The sequence below is a fragment of the Sceloporus undulatus genome, chromosome 2, assembly GCF_019175285.1.
Source record: "Sceloporus undulatus isolate JIND9_A2432 ecotype Alabama chromosome 2, SceUnd_v1.1, whole genome shotgun sequence".
Classification (NCBI taxonomy): Eukaryota; Metazoa; Chordata; class Lepidosauria; order Squamata; family Phrynosomatidae; genus Sceloporus; species Sceloporus undulatus.
In genome coordinates, this window is record NC_056523.1 from 178518866 (window position 1) to 178541370 (window position 22505).

Consider the following 22505-nt stretch of genomic DNA (forward strand, 5'->3'; position numbering starts at 1 on the left):
TTTTTAATTCTACCATTAACGTTCCTTTCTTTTATGATAAACAAACCCCTTTAAGAGATCCTATTTTGGGAAAATCAATAAAAAATATACTGCAATAGTCCATCAGTGCATGGCTTGCATATAAGACTTATACCTTTATACATTTAAAAACATTAAAATCACAGTAGGCTCAGAGTGCTACAAACATGGAACATAGAGTTAGAAGAGACCCTAGAAGGGCCATCCAGTCCAACCCCATTCTGCCACGCAGGAACTCCCAGTCAAAGCACCTCAACAAATTAGTAATGGGGGTGTCCATCTAACTTTGTAGAAAGATATACTATAGATAATGCTATGGAAAATCACCACCGAGAGTCTGTATATTGGGAGAAAGACGGGATAATAGAAAATAACACAACAATATATGGGTATTGTAGTTTTGTGAGACATTTAGTATCTTGTCAGAGAGCTCTGATGGCACAACAACTACAAATCCCAGGATTTCCATAGCATAAAGTAGTGTCGAACTGGATTATTTCTGCAGTGTTTCAGCCTTATAGACTGCATTCCCAGCAGTCTGTGTGCTGCGGATGATGGGGCCTGCAGTCTAGCATGCCTGGAGCAGGCAATCCTGGGATTTGAGTTTTCAGAGATATTTAGCCTTCTCTGCCATACAGTGTGCCTCGGGTTACGAAATTAATTCGTTCCGCCATTCCTTTCGGAACCCGAAAATTCGTAACCCGAAACACTTTTCCGTTAGCACTGGAAAGCCTAAGCTGCACTTGCAGCATTTGAATTTCGCGCCGAAATGAATTTCGTAACCCGAAAAATATTTCGTAACCCGAAACAGTTTTTGCCAATCCAACTTTTTCGTACCCAGAAATTTCGTAACCCGATCATTTCGTATCCCGAGGCACCATGTATAGCTCTGGTGCCACAACAAACTGCAGTTCCAGGAAGTGGAATCGCGTCATTAAAGCAGTGTCAAACTGTATAATTCTGCGTCGCAGAATGCGCCATTGTCATTTCATTAACACCTTCAGGGGCAGTCCTTCTCTCAACAAGATGTTTTCTCATCTTTTTAACCCCACGGAAGGGTTCCTCTCATCCATCTCCAGCAAGGTGATATGAACCAAGAAGAACAAGGGTTGAGCAAAGTACAGTTGACCCTCCACATTTGCAGCTTTGACTTGTGTGATTGTTTGCGGATTTGATTAACATGTTCTCTCTAAGTTGATCATACAGTCTGGCCAGAGGACCTAGATATTCCTAGATAAAACACTTCTCTAGGCATATTTAGGTCCTCCAGTATAAGTCTATGGTTATCTTATGCAAGATGTTGATCATAGTTGTGCTGGAGGACATAGAGTTTCTAGAGAGGTATTTTCAGGTAGAAAAACACTAGGATTTTTTTTTATTTGTGAGTTTTCCACTTTCACAAGAATCCTGTGGCCCCTAACCCCAATGAATGTGCAGGGCTTTACATGCTGGGCATGTACATGGATTTACACACACGCTGTCTTGTCTTACCATGTTTGGTTTGTCCCTTGGTGGAAAGGGTTGGCCACTTATTGAGAGGTGTGCATGTACATACAAGAGAATGAGAAAGAGAGATGACAAGCAATAATGACTATCTAGCAGGCTGCATTTCATTTGGTGAATTAAACATTTTGCAGACTTGTCCTGGCAGGTTTCGTTATTGGACTACAACTGGCTGGGAATTTTGGGAGCTGTAGTTTTAAAAAAGCAACATTTTCAAGGTCTAAGGGTGCATCTATGCCAGTGATTGCCAAAATGAGTGGTTGGAAAGATCCAGGGGGGGCATGAGTGGAAAAACGGGTGACAGGGGGTTTTAGTCAAAGTATTGGCTTGCAAGAAAGACAAGGGGAACCATAGTGGGGAATAAGGAATTAGAGCATATGGCAACAGGAGGAAGTAGCAGCAGCAAAAATGAACTTTTTCACATTTGGGACCCAGCTTAAACTTTTGTGAGCTTTGCTGGGACTTGGCTAGCAGCTTGGAGCTGCGCTGCTGCTCCTGCTTACTTTCACAGGCTGAGCCAAGAGTCAGCAGAAGAAGCAATCTTTTTGTCATGGAGACAAAGCTGTATGGGGAAGGCACATCTTTGGGGAAGGAGAGGGAGAAGTATCCGGGGTTGATTCTTCACTTCATTCAGATTCTTTATGTCTTCCTCGTTGGGAAGAAAGTGGGAAGCTAACTGTCCCTCTATGTCCCAGTGAAGAAGGATTGTGATTCCTTCCTCACTGGGGAAACGCTTCTCCCTTTGCACCCGAACACCTTGGGAGCAGGAACCAAGTAGTTGATCAAGCAGCAACTGAGAAGCCTCTTGTCTGCAGCAGCCTATACCACAAGGCCAGCATGGACAAGTAGCATCTTGGTCACTGCTCAGCAGTTGCTGCTCCCAGGGTGACTGGGTGCAAAGATAGCAGCAACTGAGCAGCCAGTTGAAAAGTAGTCGAGCAGCTCGTCAAGCAGCAACTGGGACGTCTTTTGCCCATTCCAGCCAAGGCAGACGCAGGTGAGAGGTTTCCCAGGCGCTGTTCCACCAGTTGCTCAATCTCTGCTCCCTTTGCACCCAGTCACCCTGGGAGCTGCAACCAAGCAGCCAGCCAGCTAGCTGGCCTTCCTTTTGCTGTAAGGCCCGCATGGGCTAGATGGAGGACCAGGCCTGGGCTACGGCTGCAGCTGTATTCAATCATGAGAGGCTGAGACAGAAGAGGATATGGTGGCAATCTGGGCACGGCTGAGGAAGATATCACTGACTGAGTGGCTGCTTCACAAACAGTAGACCTAATATCAAGAAATAGGCATTGGGGGTGCACCAGGGTTGGCGTCCAAGAGGAAAGGGGGCAGTAATCAAAAAAAGTTTGGGGACCACTGATCTACACTGTAGAAACATTGCAGTTTGATACCACTTTAAGTGCTGTAGCTCAATCCAAAGGAATCCTGGGATTTGTAATTTGACAAGGTCTTTAGCCTCTTCTGCCAAAGAGTGCTGATGATTCACAAAACTATAAGTCCCAGGATTCAGGATGGAGCCATGGCAGTTAGAGTGGTGTCAGACTGCATTATTTCTACAGTGTAGATAAACCCTAAGTTTTATCTCAGGCTATTCTCAGACCATCCTTCCTGGAAAGCATGGGGACTAGTCTGGGTGTGTTACATGTCCTCTTTATATCCCACCAGGGCCTTGTTCACTAGCTCCATTAAATACATTCATCTCCTGTCTTGCTTCCTCTTCCAGCTGTGTTTTTCTCTTAAATGTGATATAGCGCTAATGGAAATCTAGGCTTCGAACCAGCTGGCCTTTTTATGCCATTGGTGCTGGTACTGTACTCTTCATGGAGGCTTGTATTGTATCCAATTCACGCCCTGTTGGTTTCTGGTTGGCGTGCCTGATGCTTGGTGACCGGTTCCAAGGAGAAAAGATTGTTGTATTGATAACGGCCTATCTGCAGGGCATCTTGGTGGCTGCAGCCTTTGGCTAGAAGTTTTCAAGAGCTTCCTTCTGAAAGGAAGAGCAAGCTGGGGCTGAACTGAAGTACAACATAACCGCTGATGTTCTCTCTGAAGCCCAGACTGCCCAGTATACACAATGAGCAAAGCTCCTCCTTGATGTCCCCCCCTCCCCTTTGCACAGAACTTATGTTGTGAAGCATAAGGATGTTGAGAGAATTGAGCCGAGGCTGGTTGGAGTAGCAGCATTGATAGTGCTTTTCTTTTCATCAGTCTTTACATGCTTAGGAGATCTGTCATATTAAAAAAAAAAATCTGTCAGCTTCTGTTGGGAGTTTCTTTGGCCTGAAGCCCAGTGGTATGCAGTCCTTTGCATGTTCAATGAGCTACATTTTTGGCATCCAAGATGACTACATCTTGTGCTAGGTGAAGCTGCAATCTGTATGAATTACACAAATTAAGCAAGCACGCATGATTTCATGTACAGTACATTGGGTGATTTTATAATGTGTGAGTTCTGCTGTTGTTTTCATTGCCTGTTCTGCTGTTCATGATTCACGAAACCTTTGCTGACTGCAGATTTTAAATTTTAAATTTAAATCTTAATTAAATTTTAAATTAAATCTTAATTAAATTTTAAATTAAATCTTAAAACTGGATCATGGTTGGGCTGAGTCTCCTGCTTTAAATTTATCTTTGTAAACTGTTGCAGTGGAGAGGGATGAGTTCATATTGGGGAAGCTGTGGGGGATGACTAACACTTTCCCTGAGCCACAGATAGGGTTGCCAGGGTAAAATAATCCCAGGCCCTGAGATATCAAAACCAAAACATGAAATTTATCACAGGATATTGCCTCTTGTGATATTACAAGCATGAAGAACGTACACACACACACACACCCCTACTGTACCTTTCAAGGCAGCATTCTCACCCTGAGATTTTTCCTCACTCTGAGAAGTTGGTCCAGGCCATGAAATCAGACATCCCTAGCCAGTGTCCCATTCATCCCTCTTCCCCCACCTGCTGTTAGCCATTGGATGGGGTAACCTGAGCCCTTACACCTGCTAAGAAGTAGATTTGCAAATGAAGGAGACAAGATTTCAATTCAAATTTAGAAGGAACTCCTTGACAGATAGAGCAATTTGCCAGTGGAACCAACTGTCTATACTAGATGATGGAGCCTTCTTCCTGGGACATCTTTTTAAAAGGGCTGGACCTGCTGCAAATGCTCTAGTTCAGTAATTCCCACCCCTAGGAAACATTTGATTAATGTTCGTACCCTTTACAAAAGTATCACATCTGAAGATGAAGAAGTCTAATTTCAGATTTTTTTTAACCAGAAATTGAACCATATACTGTGGGTGAACAAACTGAACTTTTTAAAAAAAACAAGTTTTTAACTCAGTTAAAAGTTTTAACTCAGTTAAAACTCATAAAATCCAAATCTATATTAACCAATTGGATTTTAATTTATTCAGAAAAAAAGTAAACAGCAAAATCATTCCCCATTGTGAACATAAAATTCAATTATTTATTTGCTCCTGCATCTGATCCATGATTTGGTCAAAAAGTGGAACTTTTTTGCGGATTGCAATCTACAGGTCTGCCTGTGAATTCAGGCAATTCCAAGATTTTGTCTGACAAAAGAGAACTGAATTAGATCCACATACGTGTCTTTGTTGCACCCCCTGAAATTCCATCTTGCCCCCCTTGGGAGTGCAGGCACCCCAGGTTGAGATCATATGCTCTAGCTGGGAGTTGGACCCCGTAGCCCTAGGAAATGAATACTGTATATACCTTTGTGTTGCAACATACTGTCAAAATAGAAGAGAAGATAAAAAATATAAAATTATATATATAAAATTTTATTTATATGCCGCCCTTCCTACGATCAGGGCGGCTCACAACAGATTAAAACAATCATAATATACACGGTTAAAAACACAGTTAAAACAAGGCAACAATAAAAAGCCCCATAGCCCAGCCTCTTGGCCACGAAAGAGGAGGGAGGCCCGCAGGATATTTATTCGGGGAATGCCTGTTGGAATAGGAAGGTTTTGAGATCCTTCCTAAATTGGGCCAGGGTAGTGGACGAGCGGAGCTCAGTGGGCAGCGCGTTCCAAAGGGCTGGGGCAGCTATGGAGAACGTCTTCCGAGTCGTGGAGACTAACCTGGCCCCAGGCACCTTCAGTAGCTGCTGCCCAGACGTTCTGAGGGTGCGAGGCGGAATGTACGGGGAGAGGCGGTCCTTTAGGTATCCTGGGCCCAAGCCATTTAGGGCTTTATAGGTAATAACCAACACCTTATATTGAGCTCGGAAGCGGATGATATGCGGAAGATATGACAAAATGAATGGCAGTTGCTATTTTTGGCCTGCACTTGCATTCCAAGTTACTAGTCTCACACGACACAACTATAGTACTTTGTGATACCATTTCCAACTTCCACGTCTCCATCCTATGGAATCCTGGGATTGGTAGTCTTTTTCTGATTTCTTGACTGCACTTTCCATTTTGATTGATGACTGAGCCAAGGTATAGGAAACCTTTGACTATCCCAATATATTCATACTCTGCTTTGAAGTTATGTAAATAATCTGTGGTGATTATTAGTAACCACCTCAGTAAGTGTCATAATAAGTCTAGTCCTGGGCATATTAAAGACAAACATATTTTTATAGCATAACCTTTTCAAAGCTACCTGTTGTGGAGACATCCCACATTATCAATATGACTGACCTGATAATGTAAATGTTTTGTCATCCTCAACTATTAAAGATTTTGGGAGAAAGTAAAAAAAATTGATGGCTGGCTGTGCTGTGGCATCATCACAAGTAATACTTCTCATGGTTTGTAATCCATCATTATGAGGGATGTTGATCCTCAACACCCATGGATGGTGTTCTATGACAAACAGGGAAAGTAAGTGAGAAGAAGAAAAAATCCCTCACTTCCAAAGTAATTCTGTCTTGTTAAAGCAGGTGCCTAGTCTGAATCCTCAGGCAATATAAGTAGCATTTTTACTCTCTCTATATGCTGCCTTTTGCTGAAATTGCTTTGTAATGCAAATTTAAAAGCTGCAGACTGCAGAGAATGCTTGTTTGCATTACAAATCCCCACCTCCAGGTTTTTTCCCCCCTCTCTCAGTAACAGGGTTGTTAATACAGGGCTAGCCCAAGACATTTTGCTACCTGAGGCAGAACATCAAACATTTCTGACCTCAAGTCAGAGTATGTAATATTTAAAGCCAGGCAAGTTATGCTTCCCTATCCCATCATAAATTTTTACAAACACCTCTTCTCCTCTGTCTGTGTAAAAACAAAATCTGCCACTTGAGGTAGCCGCTCACTTCATCCACCATCCCTGGGTTAATATGATTTAAAATCAAGACAAAGAGATAGAATGAAAATAACTCATGCATGAACTAGGCTTTATATCTGTTTTAAAGCTGTACCTTGAAACACAAGGAAAATTAGTGGAATTAAATTGTCTCTGTCCTCACACACTTCAATTGCTGCAAAAGTAGTGCAAAAGTAGTCTGCTTGCAGTGTGTAGTGCTAACAGTCTGAAGTGCCAACTTGTCCCAGGAGAGTCCCCATAGTCACTCTCTGAAGAGAATCCAAAAATGCAGGCAGCTATATTGAGTGAGCAAGCCAGTTCTAAGAGTTTTTCCTGCCATCTAGAACAGGTCTTTTATAAAATGGATGGGTCTTAATTACCCATTCAAGCCCAGGCCCATCTCGAAAGACTGTGTTACCACAGGGAAAGCTCACTGTAGCATATCCTTGCTCAGAAAATCTCAAAAACTCTAAGGGAACAAGGGATCTTGATGGGTGTTTGGTGGTGGTGGTGGTAGCAGGAGATTAAATCCTCCTCATTGCTGATCAGTATGTCCCAGTACCTGAACTGTTGGTGACTTCTGTGTCGGGGGATAGTGAATCAGATCCAGGTTTTAGTCCAGATTTTAAAGCATCTGTCTTTTAAAGAAATATTTTCAGCAATTTTTACATAGCACATAATATATGATCCGTAATTTATAATCTACATTTTTGTTGCTATTCCCTGCATCTCACAAATGGCCACACAGAGGGTTAACATCCCATTTAAATTAAAATCATGAAAATAAAATAAAATTAAGATCCTGGAAACAGGTTTGATGCTTTGGATAGCTCCTTTATTATTATTATTATTATCCTTTATTTATATAGCGCTGTAAATTTACACAGCGCTGTACATAAATTTTTTAGTCAGACGGTTCCCTGCCCTCAGGCTTACAATCTAAAAGACATGACACAAAAGGAGAAGGGAGTGGTGGTGGGGAATAGGATCTGGTCCAGCAGATCTTCTCCACCTCCGAGGCCTGGACCAAGGCAGATGGACTGGAGGAAGGGCTTGGCTTCTTGATGGATGGTTAAAAGGAGGCTTCCTGGGTCACAGAGGGGCTCACCTCTGGGAATGCTTCTCTAAACAATATAGTCTTTAAGTTTTGAAACTGGGTAGAGAAGTGATGAGGTGTGCATGTGGGGGAAGAAGGTTCCAGGAGTAAGGGGCAGCAAGCGAGAAGAGACGAATTCGGGAGGGGGCAGTGGTAGTCCTACACTGTGACAGGAGACCCTGACTACCAGAGCGGAGGGTGCGAGTAGGAATGTAAGGAGAAAGAAGGTCAGATAAGTAAGGAGGGGCCAATCCATGGAGGGCTTTGAAAGTCAGTAACAAAAGTTTGTACCGGATGCGGAAGGGGAAGGGGAGCCAATGAAGGGAGGATAAAAGAGGAGAAACATGGTCAAAGCGGTGAGCGGATGTGACAATACGGGCAGCTGAATACTGGACAGAGATTAAAGGATGGAGGTGTGAAAGAGGAAACCCTGTTAGAAGGAGGTTACAATAATCTAGTCGCGAAACCACAAGGGCATGGACCAGAGTATTGGCAGTAGAGATTGAGAGGAATGGACGGATCTTGGCAATGTTGTGGAGAAAGAATCTACAGGTCTTTGCGGTGGCCTGGATCTGGGGAATAAATGACAGAGAAGAGTCAAAAATGAAGCCAAGACTGCGGGCTTGATGAACTGGTTGAATAGAAGTGTCATTGACAGAAACAGAAAAGGAGTAATGAAGGGTGGGTTTAGGTGGAAAGACGAGAAGCTCAGTCTTAGACATGTTGAGCTTCAAGCACCGAAGCCGCATCCACTGAGAGATGGCAGTCAGACAAGAAGAAACTTGCTGTTCAAGCCCCGTCGAAAGGTCAGGGGTGGAGAGATACAGCTGAGTGTCATCGGCATACAGATGATAGGAGAAACCAAAAGAACTGATGAGTTTACCTAGAGACAGTGTGTATAGAGAGAACAGAAGGGGACCCAAGACAGAGCCCTGGGGAACTCCAACAGATAGGGGAACAGAGGACGAAGTCTGACCACCCATGACCACTGCAAAAGATCTATCTGACAAGTAAGATTTAAACCAGTCGAGAGCAGAGTCGGCGAACCCAAGGTCAGAAAGTAAATCAACCAGGAGACAGTGATCAACAGTGTCAAAGGCTGCAGACAAATCAAGAAGAATGAGAATAGAGTAGAGGTCGTTTGCCTTGGCCCACAAGAGATCGTTTGAGATCTTGGTGAGGGCTGTCTCTGTAGAGTGCCGTGGGCGGAGGCCAGATTGGAAAGGGTTCAGGATGGAGTTGGCTTCAAGAAACTTAATACAGCGAGAATAAATGACCCGTTCTAGGACCTTAGAAAGAAAAGGAAGAAGAGAAATTGGACGATAGCTAGACAAAGAAGAGGGGTCGAGAGAGGGTTTCTTCAGAATTGGGGAAATGAGAGCATGTTTGAAGTCAGAAGGGAAGGAACACATAGAGAGAGAGAGAGAGATTAAAGATATAGAGGAGCGAGGGCAGAAGAGAAGGGGCTATAGAGATTAGGAGACGGGAGGGAATAGGATCAAGAGAACAGGTAGTAGGTTTGGAAGAATTTAGCAGCTTAGAGAGTTCATCCAGAGAAACAGGGGGAAACCCAGAGAGTTTATTAGTAGAAGGTACTAGGAGGTTAGTGGTAGGGGGGCAAGTCGGGAGGAACTATTTCAGATCGAATAGTAGTGACTTTTGTGATGAAGTAGTTGGCAAAGTCAGTGGGGGAAAATGATGAGAAGACAGGGGGAGAGGAAGGTTTTAGTAGTGTATTGAAGCAGGAGAACAAACGCTGTGGACGCCTCTCATTAGCGCAGATCAGCGATTTAAAATAGTTCTGTTTTGCCATAGACAGAGCGCATGAAAAAGATAAAAGGATGAATTTATAATGAATGAAATCGGCCGGTTCCCTAGACTTTTTCCAAAGACGTTCGGCCGCTCAAGAGCAGGACCGGAGGTACCTGATAGTGGGAATGAGCCAGGGCTGAGGTCTAGTCATGGGGGAAGACACACGTACAGATACAGGAGCAAAGCTGTCACAAGTTGAGGAAAGAGTGGAATTAAATAAAGACATTGCTGAATCAGCAGAGTCCCCAAGATCAAGAGAAGAGAGAGATGAATTCAAAGTCTGACTGAGATGGTCAGAGTTAACAGACTGAAGGTCGCGGAAATGGCGCTGGACAGTACGACGAGGAGGTGGGATATAAGTAAGAGTAAAAGAAAATAAATGATGGTCAGACAATGGAAAATCAGATGCCAGGTAGTTGGAAATGATGCACTTAGCAGCAAGAATTAGGTCGAGACAGTGACCAGAGGAATGGGTTGAGGAGTTAGAATGAGGCTGAAGGTCAAAAGAAGCTTTAAACTCCTTTAAAGTTTAATCTGAAACCTGGCATGGCGTTTCTGTGCCACTGACATGGAAGCTACCAGCTCTCACTGGCTTGATCCTTGTAAAGGGTTGGGGTCTTTGGCTCTACTCCATCACAGAGCAGATGAAAGGAGTGACTAAAGCTTGCAGCTAGCCCAGCCTGTCTCCCACTTACACCATGGGAGGAAAGTGCCCAAATAGAGCTCAAGCCTCTCCCTTATACCTTATTATGTATTATATTGTGTATTTCTTATTATGTATTCTTTCTAGCACCGTCTGTAAAATTTGCCTTTGTCATGCCACAAGCAGTGGGTGCTTGGACTTCCTTGATTGCAACATGAGCCGCATTCGGTCATAACTGACCGGTATTGCCAACAACAATATCTTGTACAGGGAGAGCACCAAATGCAGGTAGGAAAGCAGGAATAAAGAGGTAAGGGTGGGAAAGCTCAGTCACAGAACTTTTAGGGGAAAATGCCTAAGAACACATTGTGAAATGAATGGGGTCACCATAAATTGACTGCAATAAGGTTGTCAGTCCTGATGTGGAGCAGGGGTTCTAGAAGATTGATGAGGATAGTTAAGTATGTTAATCCGTTAACTGATTAGGAAATTAAGTTTTTGAGAGGCTGAGGAACAAGCAATTGGCGATTTAAGATATGAGTTGTGGGAGATGAAGAAATAGTTGCTTTGGTCTCAGGAAGCTAGTGAGAAAGATCAGGGAGAGAAAAGGGAAATTGAGAAATGTTAACAGAAGGTCTCACTGATCAGAGAACTGGATAGGAATTTTATTATACTGGTGGTAACAACTTCAGATTTATGAGATCTACTAGTTTTTTTTTTAAACTTAATGAAATTCACCGTGGGAACCTGAGTACAAAACACATAGGCTTATAATTAAAGAATTCTGAGCTGAGACATACTCTGGCGATTTAAGAAAGGTGCCCAAGAATTAAAGGAGATGGTTCTTACTTTTCTAGCAGGGATGAAAAATAAAATCAAGCCTACACTGAAAGCAACATAGAGGAAAAGCTTCAAAAGAATAAATTATGTCTCCAGTAGGAACAGTCTTGGATAACAAAACAAGGGTATAACATTGTAGGTCGAGGAAATGCTAGCTTCTCTACCCCAGTACTGATAGGTGCTACCTTTGAAGGTAGACCAGCCTTTCCCAGTCTTACACCCTCCAAATGTCTTGAATTGCAGCTTCCATCACCCCTACCTGCACGGTTTGTTGGGGAAGATGAGAGTTATACTGCAGTACATGTAAGGGGTAGTAAGCTAGAATAGACTATATTTGGCTACATGGGCAGAGCCTACCTAATATAAAGCAGGCTTTGATGAGACTTGAATTGCTCTTAAGAAACTAAACTATCTTTTCCATAATATTTTAATATAGACTTCTTCTGTTTTCTTTGCTCCTTTTTTTCTAAAAAAATATCTTTGGTGAAAATAGTGACTCAGATGCTCTAGTGGCAATGACTCCCTGAAAAGTGTGTGTTTTGTTAAGGCCATTGATAAAGGACTAGCCTTTTGGACAATGAACTGGTATCAGTACCATGGGGAATACGAGTCTGTCTCTCTCCTACATTGTGTTCTTCAGATATTGTTGGACTAGAACTTCCATCAGCTCTAACCAACTTGGTTACTGGGAAGGGATGATGAGAGTTCTAGTTCAGCCACACCTGGAAAGTAACCCCTGAGCTAGCTGAGCATGGAGGGAGGGGTCAGTCCATGAACAATCTCTGGCTGTTTTGTTCTGTGATGGAACTGGTTCAGGTTTAGAACAACTTGGTTCCGTTTAGCATATTTATATCCTGTTTTCTGAAAAGAAAAGATCCTTAAAGAAAATACAATGGAGGCACCAGAGTTGGAGAAGTTGTGATCTTCCAGATGCTGTTGGATTCCATTTCCCATCAGGGGACCAAACTAAAAGCCACTGCAAAACATTTCTTTTTACACCCCCAAAACACCCTAATTCCCACTTGTGATGTTAACATTTGCAGGATAAATTCACTGTGTCCCTGTTCAGTGATGCCTAGTAGCTCCCATGTCAATAACATTTAAAGGAGCTGAACTGTATTACCAAAACAGGGTAGCCCTTTTAAAGTTTGGACTAAAGGCTGAAGAGGTTTGACATGGGAGACACCAGCCACCATCATCGTTATTTCTTCTAGCAAAGCGATGTGGGTAGCTATGTGCCTTTGTTACTCACTTCTTCCAAGCAAGTCACTAAGGCTTTTTTACACTGCACAGTGATAGTGCTATGATTCCCATTTTAACTGCCAAGGCTTCACCATAAGGAATCCTGGGGTTTGTAGTTTGATGAAACACTAGAAGTCCCTGTCTGGGAATCCTAAATGTCCCTCACTACCCAATGTGGTGTAGTCGTTTGAATGTTGGACTATGACTCTAGAGACCAGGGTTCAAATCCTAGCTTGACCATGTAAACCCACTGGGTGATCTTGGGAAAGTCACACTCTCTCAGTCTCAAAGGATGGCAGTGGCCAACCACCTCTGAAAAAACTTGCCAAGAAAATCTGTGATAGGTTGATGGAGTCTCCTTCCTTGGAGGTCTTTAAACAGAGGCTGGATGGCCATCTGTTGGGGATGCTTTGATTGTGAGTTCCTGCATGGTAGGGGGTAGGACTGGATGGCCCTTGTGGTCTCTTCCAATTCTATGATTCTAGGTTCACCTTAGGGTTGCCATAAGTTGGGAACGACTTGAAGGCACACAACAAGAAAGAGAGCCCTCCCTCCATGATAACTGTCATCCTTCGGCCTGCGATGGAGTGAACAGGCAGGCCCAGCTCCACCAGGACTGGCCTGAAGAAGAAAAGCCCTCCCTCCAGTCCATCTGCCTTGGTCCAGGCCTTAGAGGGAGAGAAGAACAACTGGACCTCATTCCCTTTCCCACCACCATTCCCTTCTTCTTTTGCGTCGTGTCTTTTAGATTGTAAGCCTGAGGGCAGGGAACCGTCTTATTAAAATAATAATTGTAAGGCGCTCTGATAGCCTTTAAGGCTGAAGGGCGGGGTATAAATACAATAAATAATAAGAATAAGAATAAGAATACTGCAAATTGCAAATCCCAGAATTCCATAGGATGGAACTGTGGCAGTTACAGTGGAATCATAGTGCTATAACTGTGTGGTGTGAAAGGGCTTCTGATCTCCTGTCCACAGAGTCAAAGGAATCACCCTGTTTTCTTTTATTTGCCTTTGAGTGGTTAATGCTGGAGATTCACCTATCGAGATTGAAAGTTTTTTCTTGTTGCCAAGTCAGAGGGCATTATCCTCATTCTAATATTATTCTCTGTTTCTTTCTGTCTCCCACCAACCCCTCTTCCTACCCCTCCAGGATGCGTCCAGTGCAAAAGTCCTTGTGTGTACTGATGGTGCTGACGGCATCCCTGGCATTTCTCTACCTTCACGTGTGGTCGCCAAAGCCCTATAGCACAGTGGATCTCAGGCATCGGCCTGACCGGATGCCTGAGCAGCTGTTGAACGACTTTCTGCTGGTACCTGACAAGAAATATGCACACATTACTTTCCGGATCAAGGAAGAGATTATGGAGTAAGATGCTCCTCCCATATCCTGTCTACTGCTCCTCCTGGGTACCAGGGGACCAGCCCCAGGGTTAATAGTTGTCATTGTTGATCAAAGTGTTCCTGTTTGTCTTTGGGCAAGGCTGTATGTGTGCTTTTTTTTTTTTTAATGTTAATTTAGACTAAACCAAGATGGGGTATAGCTTTGAGAGTTTTTTAAAAATTAGAAACCTGATAATCGCCATTTGGAGCCTCATGTGAAAAACATAGAATTAAAGGTCCAAAATACTTTGCAGAAATAATCCAGTTTGAGACTGTTAACTGCCCTGGCTCAGTACTAGGGAATCCTGGGAATTGTAGTTAATTGTGGCACCAGAGCTCTCGGAAAGAGAAGGCTAAATGTCTCACGAAACTACAGTTCCCAGAATTCCATAGCACTCAGCTAGGGGGTCATTCACACTATGAAATAATCCGGTGTGGAACTCAGGTTGGCGCTCACTTTGCCCTCAACTGCACTTGATCCAGTTTGGGGGGGGGGGAATGCCAAAAAGCCCATTTGTCCCTGTTCAGTTGGCACTAGGTCACCTACCACATCTTTTTCGCTGCGCCACAACGATCCCGATCTTTGGTAGTGGGAACTACTGATCCGGATCTGTGCTGCTGTGTCCTCCCTCCCTCTCTCCCTCCTCATCCAGTTCATTACTGACAACAATCATTTAATCATGTTGTGATGTAGAATGCTTCCCTAAACAAAAACGTCTTAAGTTCCGCCTTAAAATTGGTTAAAGAGGTGGTAGTCCAGAGAAGTAAGAGAAGGAGGTTCCAAGAAGAGGGAGCACAATGGGAAAAAGGCAAATCTGGGCAGGGGAAGAGGAAATCGTCCTTCACTTTCCACTTTTCTTGGCAAATGTCTTCAGAGGAGGCTTGCCATGGCCATTCTCTGAGGCTGAGAAAGTGTGGCTACTGCCATGCCACAATCTCTTCCTTCCTCCTCTTCCCCCTGCCTCTGTTGCACTACCACCTCTTCCTCCTCCTTTCTCCCTCCTCCTTCCTTGCCCCCTCACTGCCGCCACTTGCCTCCTCTTACTCCTCCTTCATCTTTCTCCTCTTCCTCATCTCCCCTTACCACTGCCTTCGAGTCCCTTGCAGGATGAACTGCAAGGAGCAATTCGGTCAGGGTAAACTTAGTGGGAACTATGACCCTGATTGATTCGGTGATGTTCGATTGTGATGTTGCAGATAACCCATAGATATTATTTTTTAAAATGTACTTCCAAGTGGCAAGATTTGTTGAGAGGAAGTTTTCCATTACCTTTTTCTGAGTCTGAAAGGTTTAACTTGCCCAAACTCCACCCCCCCCCGGGGGAATTCATGGGAATTCAGACCCTAGTCTTCCAGAGTCCTGGTCCAACACTGAAATCACTACACCACACTGGCTCTTTTTTCCATTTTGCCCACCCACCTCTACACTTGGACCCCATTTCCACCGGCAGGTTTGCTCCTGAAGGAACTGGGCAGATTCGGAGGCCCCCTCCCGAATCTCTCGGTTAGCAAGTGCCCACTACAATTCAGGGGCATTTTAACCCGAATGCCTTCGACAAGAAATCGGGTTTAACATGAAGGTGCCTGCTATCAATCAAGCGATTGCCATAGGTGACGTTTGCAGCACTCATTGGGGCATCGGAAGTGTGCTTCCCCCCTCTTTTTTTTAAAGAGCCAGGCACAAAATGCGCACATTTTGTCAAATCAAATTTAAAAACCTCTTTTGTGTGTCGGTGTGTGTGTTGTGGGTATTTGAGTCAGTGCAGGTTATGATCTGCCCTTGGCCCCATTTTCAACCCCAAAATGCAAGCTAATGCATCCTGTATCCCCCACTCCTTGCCACCCCAGAATGCCTCTTACACTAATAATAATAATAATAATAATAATAATAATAATAATAATAATAATAAATTCCTCACCTTGGAAATGGCAGAAAAGGATGTGATTGCCATGCATTCTTTTTTGTTGCTTTTAAAAGCAATTAAGGGCTACCCCTGAAGAGACAGTAGCAAAAGCATGTATCGTTTTGCCAATTGGCCAAATTGACAAGAGCAACAAATGTAACATTAGAATTGTTGCATTCATTCGCAAGTCTTGCCCATTGTAACATTTCTCCTTTGCTGGTAGTGAGCAAATGAAAGGGAAAGGGAACCAGCAGCAGCAGCTAGCCACGTTCTATCCATCTATATATCTGCCTCAAGCAAAAAACAAGCGCATATTTTGTCAAAAATAATTTTAAAAAATATAAAAAAAGGGGGGGGAGGAGGTGATTGATGGGAGCTCCGTTCATGTCCTGCCTGTGATCTGAACTGAACTGATCCCTTTCCTTCTGCTATATTCTCTTCAGAGGAGGTTTGCCATTGCCTTCCACTGAGGCTGAGAGAGAGTGACCTGTCAGTTCCAACGGACCCATGGAATCAATTGGAAAAAAAAAGGGAAATGCAGCACAGGCATTCTGACTGTAACATTCGCATATAACACAAATAATAATAATAATAATAATAATAATAATAATAATAATAATCCAGGAGCAAGAGGAAATGAAAGTAGCACAAGCAAGCACACAGACATGTCACCCAAAAAATCATGCGCATAGATTGTCAAAAATAAAAGAGGCTCCTTTTGCTGCAGCCTGATTTCCCTACATCCCCCAGCTTAGCCCTGCAGCCCAATTTCCCTTGGCAAGCCTCCTCCTCCTCCTCCTTTCTTCCAACCCTCCCCTCATCTGAGCTGCCCTGGCTCCTTCATCCTCCTCCTCCTGCTCCATTATAGAATGCCCTCCATGGCTCCTTTCTTCGCACGGCTCCTTCATCCTCCTCCTCCATCACTTTCTCCACCCCCCTCCCTCAGACAGCCCTTTGTAGCCCCCATCAGTCACCCTGATTTCCCCTTTTAGCCTTTGCCTCCAGATTCCCCTTTTTCCTTCGGCTCTTTCCTCCTCCTCCTCCCCTCGGATGAGGAGAGGGAATGCTCTGACCTCTGTCCGCCCTCTGACCTTAATCCCTCCCTGAATTTGCCCTGATCATGATCGAGGGCAAGTTCATATTTCACGGAACCCGGGTCTTTTCAGAAAAGACGGATTTTAGCCTGAATCTCGATACTAAGGGGCATTTCCTTGTGCAAGCCTTGACATGGATTGTGACAGAATCGGGCCCAATATGAACTTCACGTGGAAGAATCGATTTCAAAACCAGGTTAAAAAGTAGTATGAATGGCTCCTTGAAGTCTTCCAGTTTGGCTACTCCTGAACTGGAAAGCTAAAGTTCTCAGTGGACAGTAGAGTAATGCATCTTGAAACTAATGCACATGTATGTATATGAGACTGGATTTGGGGACAAGAGGCAGCCTATAGTGTCAGTAACAACCAGACCCTTCATGAAACACATCCCATTAAACCTTTTTAGAAGAAAACTGTTATGGTTCATTTATTAATGCCTCTTGCAGAGCAGGATGGGTTTGTTGCATCTTAAATGAATTCAGTATACAGCTGAAGCTGAACATCCTTTGGATATGTTTACTAACCTGAGCCTGTCTCTTCAGACTCCTTCCCAAGAATGCCTGCAAGTGTGAGGTGGAACAGAGTATGAACCTTCCATTCCAAAAACAGCTCTTTGGTCGTGTCTATTCTCTGGAATTTGCAAATGCCTTTAAGCCTTCTGAACTTCCAGATATCAACAACAAGCGAGAACAGGAATACCACAGTTACCGACAGAGGTAAGTTCCATGACCGTGTGTGTGCATGCTGTACAATCACAGAAGTTAGACTTGCAGAGAAGATGTGGGACCTGGTCAAGATTTCAAGTGAACAGTCATTAGGTCTGGGGGTTAGATAAAAGTCTTTCCATTTAGCAGGACAAATTAAGCAAATATGTGTCAGTTTCCTTGGCTTGTGTATAGTGGTATCACCTGGGCAGGTGTGCTGGGGATGCGGACCACACCAGGTGATACCCCAGAGGAGGGGTCACACCCAGTTGGGCCCTCTTTACCCTTCAGTGCAGGAGAGGCAAGCGCATGCCCCCTCTGTCCCCTCCCGCTGCCTCACTTTGCCTAGCGCCTAATAGGTAACAGAGGATGGAATTCACACTTCTGTTCTTGAAAGTTTGAAAAGAGTCCACCTGGAGGTAAAGGGTGGGGTGGATGGGTGGACACCTAAGATTGTCACATCAAATAAAAATACTAAGGAAGTGGAGGGAGAAATGTTGGTCATGTTCCATTAAATAGGAAGGTGCTTGTCTTCTGCTTGCTTCCACACTTGGTTGCTGCACAAAAATTGGACAATGCTAAACATGTTACAGAATGTTACAGAAGTCCAATGGGAAATCTGTAATATGAATTGGTTCAAAAGTTCTGTATGCCTGTATGTCACTGCCATCCTGCAGAAGCTTATTGTTATAATGAGCCTAGAATCATAGAATCCTAGAGTTGTAAGAGACCACTAGGGCCATCCAGTCCAACCTCCTGCCATGCAGGAACTCTCAATCAAAGCATACCTGACAGATGGCCATCCAGCCTCTGTTTAAAGACCTCCAAGGAGGGAGACTCCACCACTCTCCCAAGGGAGTACATTCCACTGTCGAACACCCTTACTGTCAGGAAGTTCCTCCTAATGTTGACGTGGAATCTCTTTTCTTGTAGCTTGCCTCCATTGTTCCGGGTGCTGTTCTCTAGAGCAGCAGAAAACAAGCTTGCTCCCTCTTCAATATGACATCCCTTCAAATATTTAAACAGGGCTATCATATCACCTCTTAACCCTCTCTTCTCCAGGCTAAACATCCCCAGCTCCCTAAGCCGTTCCTCATAGGGCATGGTTTCCAGACTCTTATAGGTATAATGGGTTAATAATTCTAGAATGCTCTAGAGAAATGCACTGCTGGGCACCTGTGTGGTTGCAGTTTGCATTAGTGGAATTAGATGAACCAACCACTTCTAGACCTGAGTGCTTAACTGGAATTGAATGTTTTCCTGCTTTTACCATTAACAGTATTATATGCCAGTGTTCCTCCTATATTTATTTTTCTTTTCTTGTAATCTAGCCTCTTACTCACTATCAGGCAAATACCAAAAATAAGCTTCACTGGCATATGGAGATAACTAAAGATACCTTTGTGCTTTTAAGCTGCCACACCTTCTAAGTGCTATGCTTACTTGCCAGTAGAACACAATGGGTCTTAATTAGGAACAACATGGGAGGCTGCCTTCTACAGAGCTAGAGTCATGATATATCTAGCTCATTACTGTCTACAGCACTGGTAGAAAATGTGTGGCCTTCCAGATGACATTAAATGGCAATCCCCAGAAGCCCTAGCCACTATAGCTAGTGGAGAGAACTGCTAGGATTTGCAGTTCATACATTTGGAAGACTGCCGAATTCCTACTCTTACTCTGGTTCTGAAGCAAAGGCCAGCATCTATCCAGGTTTTCAGATGGGTCGTCTTTCCCAGCTTTATCTTGAGATGTCAAGATTGCACCTGGGACCTTATGCTTACCAAACCTGCATTGTACCACTATATGGTCTATCAATTATGTTTTAATAATGCATTGAATTGCTGTGGCACAGGGCTGCCATTCTTCGTTTTTTCAAAGATACAGTATCCTTGATCAAGGATAACTAGCATCCACTGTTCCACATCAGTTACCTTATGGCATTTCCTGCAGTTTCCAGCTCTACAAACAGGAATCCTTTTGATGTATCAAGTCTACTAGAGATACACAGAGCAATCTCCTTTCATTCATACTTTTTCAAGCTTTGTCTCCTAGCTCCAGCAGGTGATAAAGGTTGTCTTTCTGCCTGTAAGCAATTCCTGTACTTAATTGAGCCTATTTGGTCTGATATCTTGGCAAAATACAATAGAAAGGGGGAAAGATCCTACTATTCATTCTCTTCCAAAACTTCTAATGCAATTTATGTTCTCAGTGATTTCTGTGATTTGCATTTTCCTTTTCGTCTGTGCTCTCTCCTCCAAAAATGTGGGATGCAAGGACGCTTACACAACACTGAAAAACACAATAAAACATTAGTCGCAATATTAAAATATTATTAAAAATTATAAAATTAAAGCACAACAGAATTCAAAGCAAATCAAGGAAAGGTATAGCACTTGCCTATCCACTCCCATAAAAAAATAGTTAAAATTTCTTGAAGTTTGTTTTATTTTTAAGGACCTTGCTTTTTTCCATTCTGTTTTATTCCTAACAAGATCCATTCCTTGATCTGGAATTGTGTTTTGGAACAAGACTGTGGCATGACCCAAGGGATTTTTCATTCCTACGAGTCTTTGCTTCAGTCTGTTGGCCACTGTTGGGCAGAATCAATTTTCCACATTTATTGGCAGATTTTAGTTAAAACTAAATTTGATTCTGTCTCTGAACTGTAGCAGTTCTATTGGTCTGTCATCTGTTCCTGGTGATTTACTCTTTCCAATTGCTTTGAGAGCAGCTTTCACTTCACTTTCCAAAATTTGGGGTTCATCTTCATAAGTTTCCCATGTGTCATTCATCCTTTCACATTTTTATATAGCTCTTCTGTGTTTTATTCCCATCTTTTTTTATATCATTGTGGTTGTGTATTAAGGCATGTGGTGGCTCAGCAGTTAAGACGCTGAAGAATGCAAGATCAGGTTGGCAGTTTGAGACCTGAGCACTGCATGATGGAGTGAGCTTCTGTCACTAGTCCCAACTTCTGCCAACCTAGCAATTTGAAAGCTTGTAAAAGTGCAAATAGATAATAAGTACCACTTCAATGGGAAAGTAGCACTGGCCGCATGATCACAGAGTTGTCTTTGGTTTAGTAATGGAGATGAGTACCACCCCCTAGACAATCTTGCCAAGGGAAAACTGTTATCTCTACCTTTTTATTGTGTTTATTTTATGATCATAGAGCACCCTTGGTTTAAATTTCTCTTTGAATTCTTGGATTTTGTGGAAGCAGTCTTTTGTTCTTTCTTTGTTATTGTTGGCTTCTATTTCTCTGCATTATTATTGTAGTAGTTATTGTAGTAATTCTCTTTCTCTTTTCTCTTTATCTATGCACTAATTGTTGGACATTAGCATTCAAGATTTTTGACTGTGTTTGTGTCTCCCTTTCCTTTTGCTTCTCATCTTTCTTTAACTGCTTGAAGTGTGTTGTCTAATATCCATTGTTTCTTTTCCTTATTTTTGACCACTGGTGTCATCTCTTTACATTCCTCTTTGACTATGTCCCTGACTTCTGTCCATTGTTTCTCTGGTTACCAGCTGATAGTGCTACTCTATTCTTCACACTATCTTTAAATTCTGTTGGTATATACCTTGGATCATATTTTGATATGGTGATTGTTTTATTCTTCTTCAGCCTTATTCTAATTTTGGATATTAGTAGTTTGTGGTCTGAACCACTGGCTGTGCCTGGTCTCATTTTTCTGCAAGAAAGAATCTCTTCCACCTTCGGTTAACTATTATGTAATCTCTTTGGTTTTTGTGTTGACAGTCTGGTGATGTCCATGTGTACAATCTCCTCTCCAGTTGTATGAAGAAAGTATTTGCTATGAATAGACTGTTGGCGCCACAGAACTCTTGTCAGCCACTCTCCTACTTAGTTTCTTGAACTGAGTCCATATCTCCCTACTGTCTTTGATTCTGCTTTGAGGACAGGGGCTTGTGGACATCTCATTGACAGGGTTGCCATGAGTCAGAGTCCATTTGAGGGCCGTTAACAACAACAAACTTCGGTCCAACCAAACAGCTAGGAATTATTCTGCCTCCTTTTGTCCCCAGGAGATAAGAGGAGAACAGTCTGTTTAAGGTCCCAATGACTGGAAAATTCTAGTCCAATAACTTAAAAATTCCACCAAAGAGTGATACAGTACCTTTTTTGGGACAACCAAAATGCACAATATACCAAGTGCCAGCATCTATCCAGGTTTTCAGATGGGTTGTCTTTCCCAGCTTTATCTTGAGATGTCAAGATTGCACCTGGGACCTTATGCACCCCATACCACAACCTACAGAATCCTTAGTAATGATTTTCATACTATTGATACTCATAAATCCTAATTCCCATATATCACTGAATGTAATGGTAATAGTTTTGACATAAAACAACTTAGCAAAATTAAAATTATACCTTTAAATTACAATATTATATGCACATCCTAAATGTATTTGCATGTCCATAGTTTCATGTAGTTAAAGTGAAAATTTGGTAAGATTTGATATTTTTAAAGAAGGTTTTAAAAGAAAAAAATATATATTTAAAAAAATTATTTTAAAAACTGGCATCTCCTTTCTTCCCACTGAGCCTAGCCCCATGGATGCCAAAGCCCATTTCTGGCAAAAAGCAGATATTTGGGGAGCAGTGGTGTCACCCTCCCTTGGGGCATCACTCATATCACTCTCACCCCATAGTGACTCCTCTGCCTTCAAGTCATTTTTGACTTACGGTAACCTAAGGCAAACCTATCACGGGGTTTTCTAGGGCTGAAAATGTGTAACTCATCTAAGGGTCACCCAGTGGGTTTACATGGCTGAGCCATGATCAAACCCTGGTCTTCAAAGTCCTAGCCCAGTGTTCAAACCATTAAGCCACGCTGGCTCTCACACCATATTTGACCAACTTTAAAGAAGAAATTACACAAAGGTTATCTCATACTACTAGTCACACTGACTATGTATTATCTCCAGTATCAGAGTTGACGAGTCTTTCAAAATCTATTGC

General features: G+C 42.9%; 1 protein-coding gene across 2 annotated transcripts in view; it reads left to right on the plus strand.

Annotated features, from left to right (window-relative positions):
- B4GALNT1 (beta-1,4-N-acetyl-galactosaminyltransferase 1) overlaps positions 1-22505 on the plus strand; it is a 70109-nt gene that overhangs the window by 19047 nt on the left and 28557 nt on the right. For both annotated transcript variants that reach the window (XM_042449034.1, XM_042449035.1), the window contains exons 2-3: positions 13584-13799; positions 17354-17527. In XM_042449034.1, the coding sequence (XP_042304968.1) occupies positions 13585-13799; positions 17354-17527 (389 nt within the window). In that variant the 5' untranslated portion in view covers position 13584. The remainder of the gene's footprint in view (positions 1-13583; positions 13800-17353; positions 17528-22505) is intronic.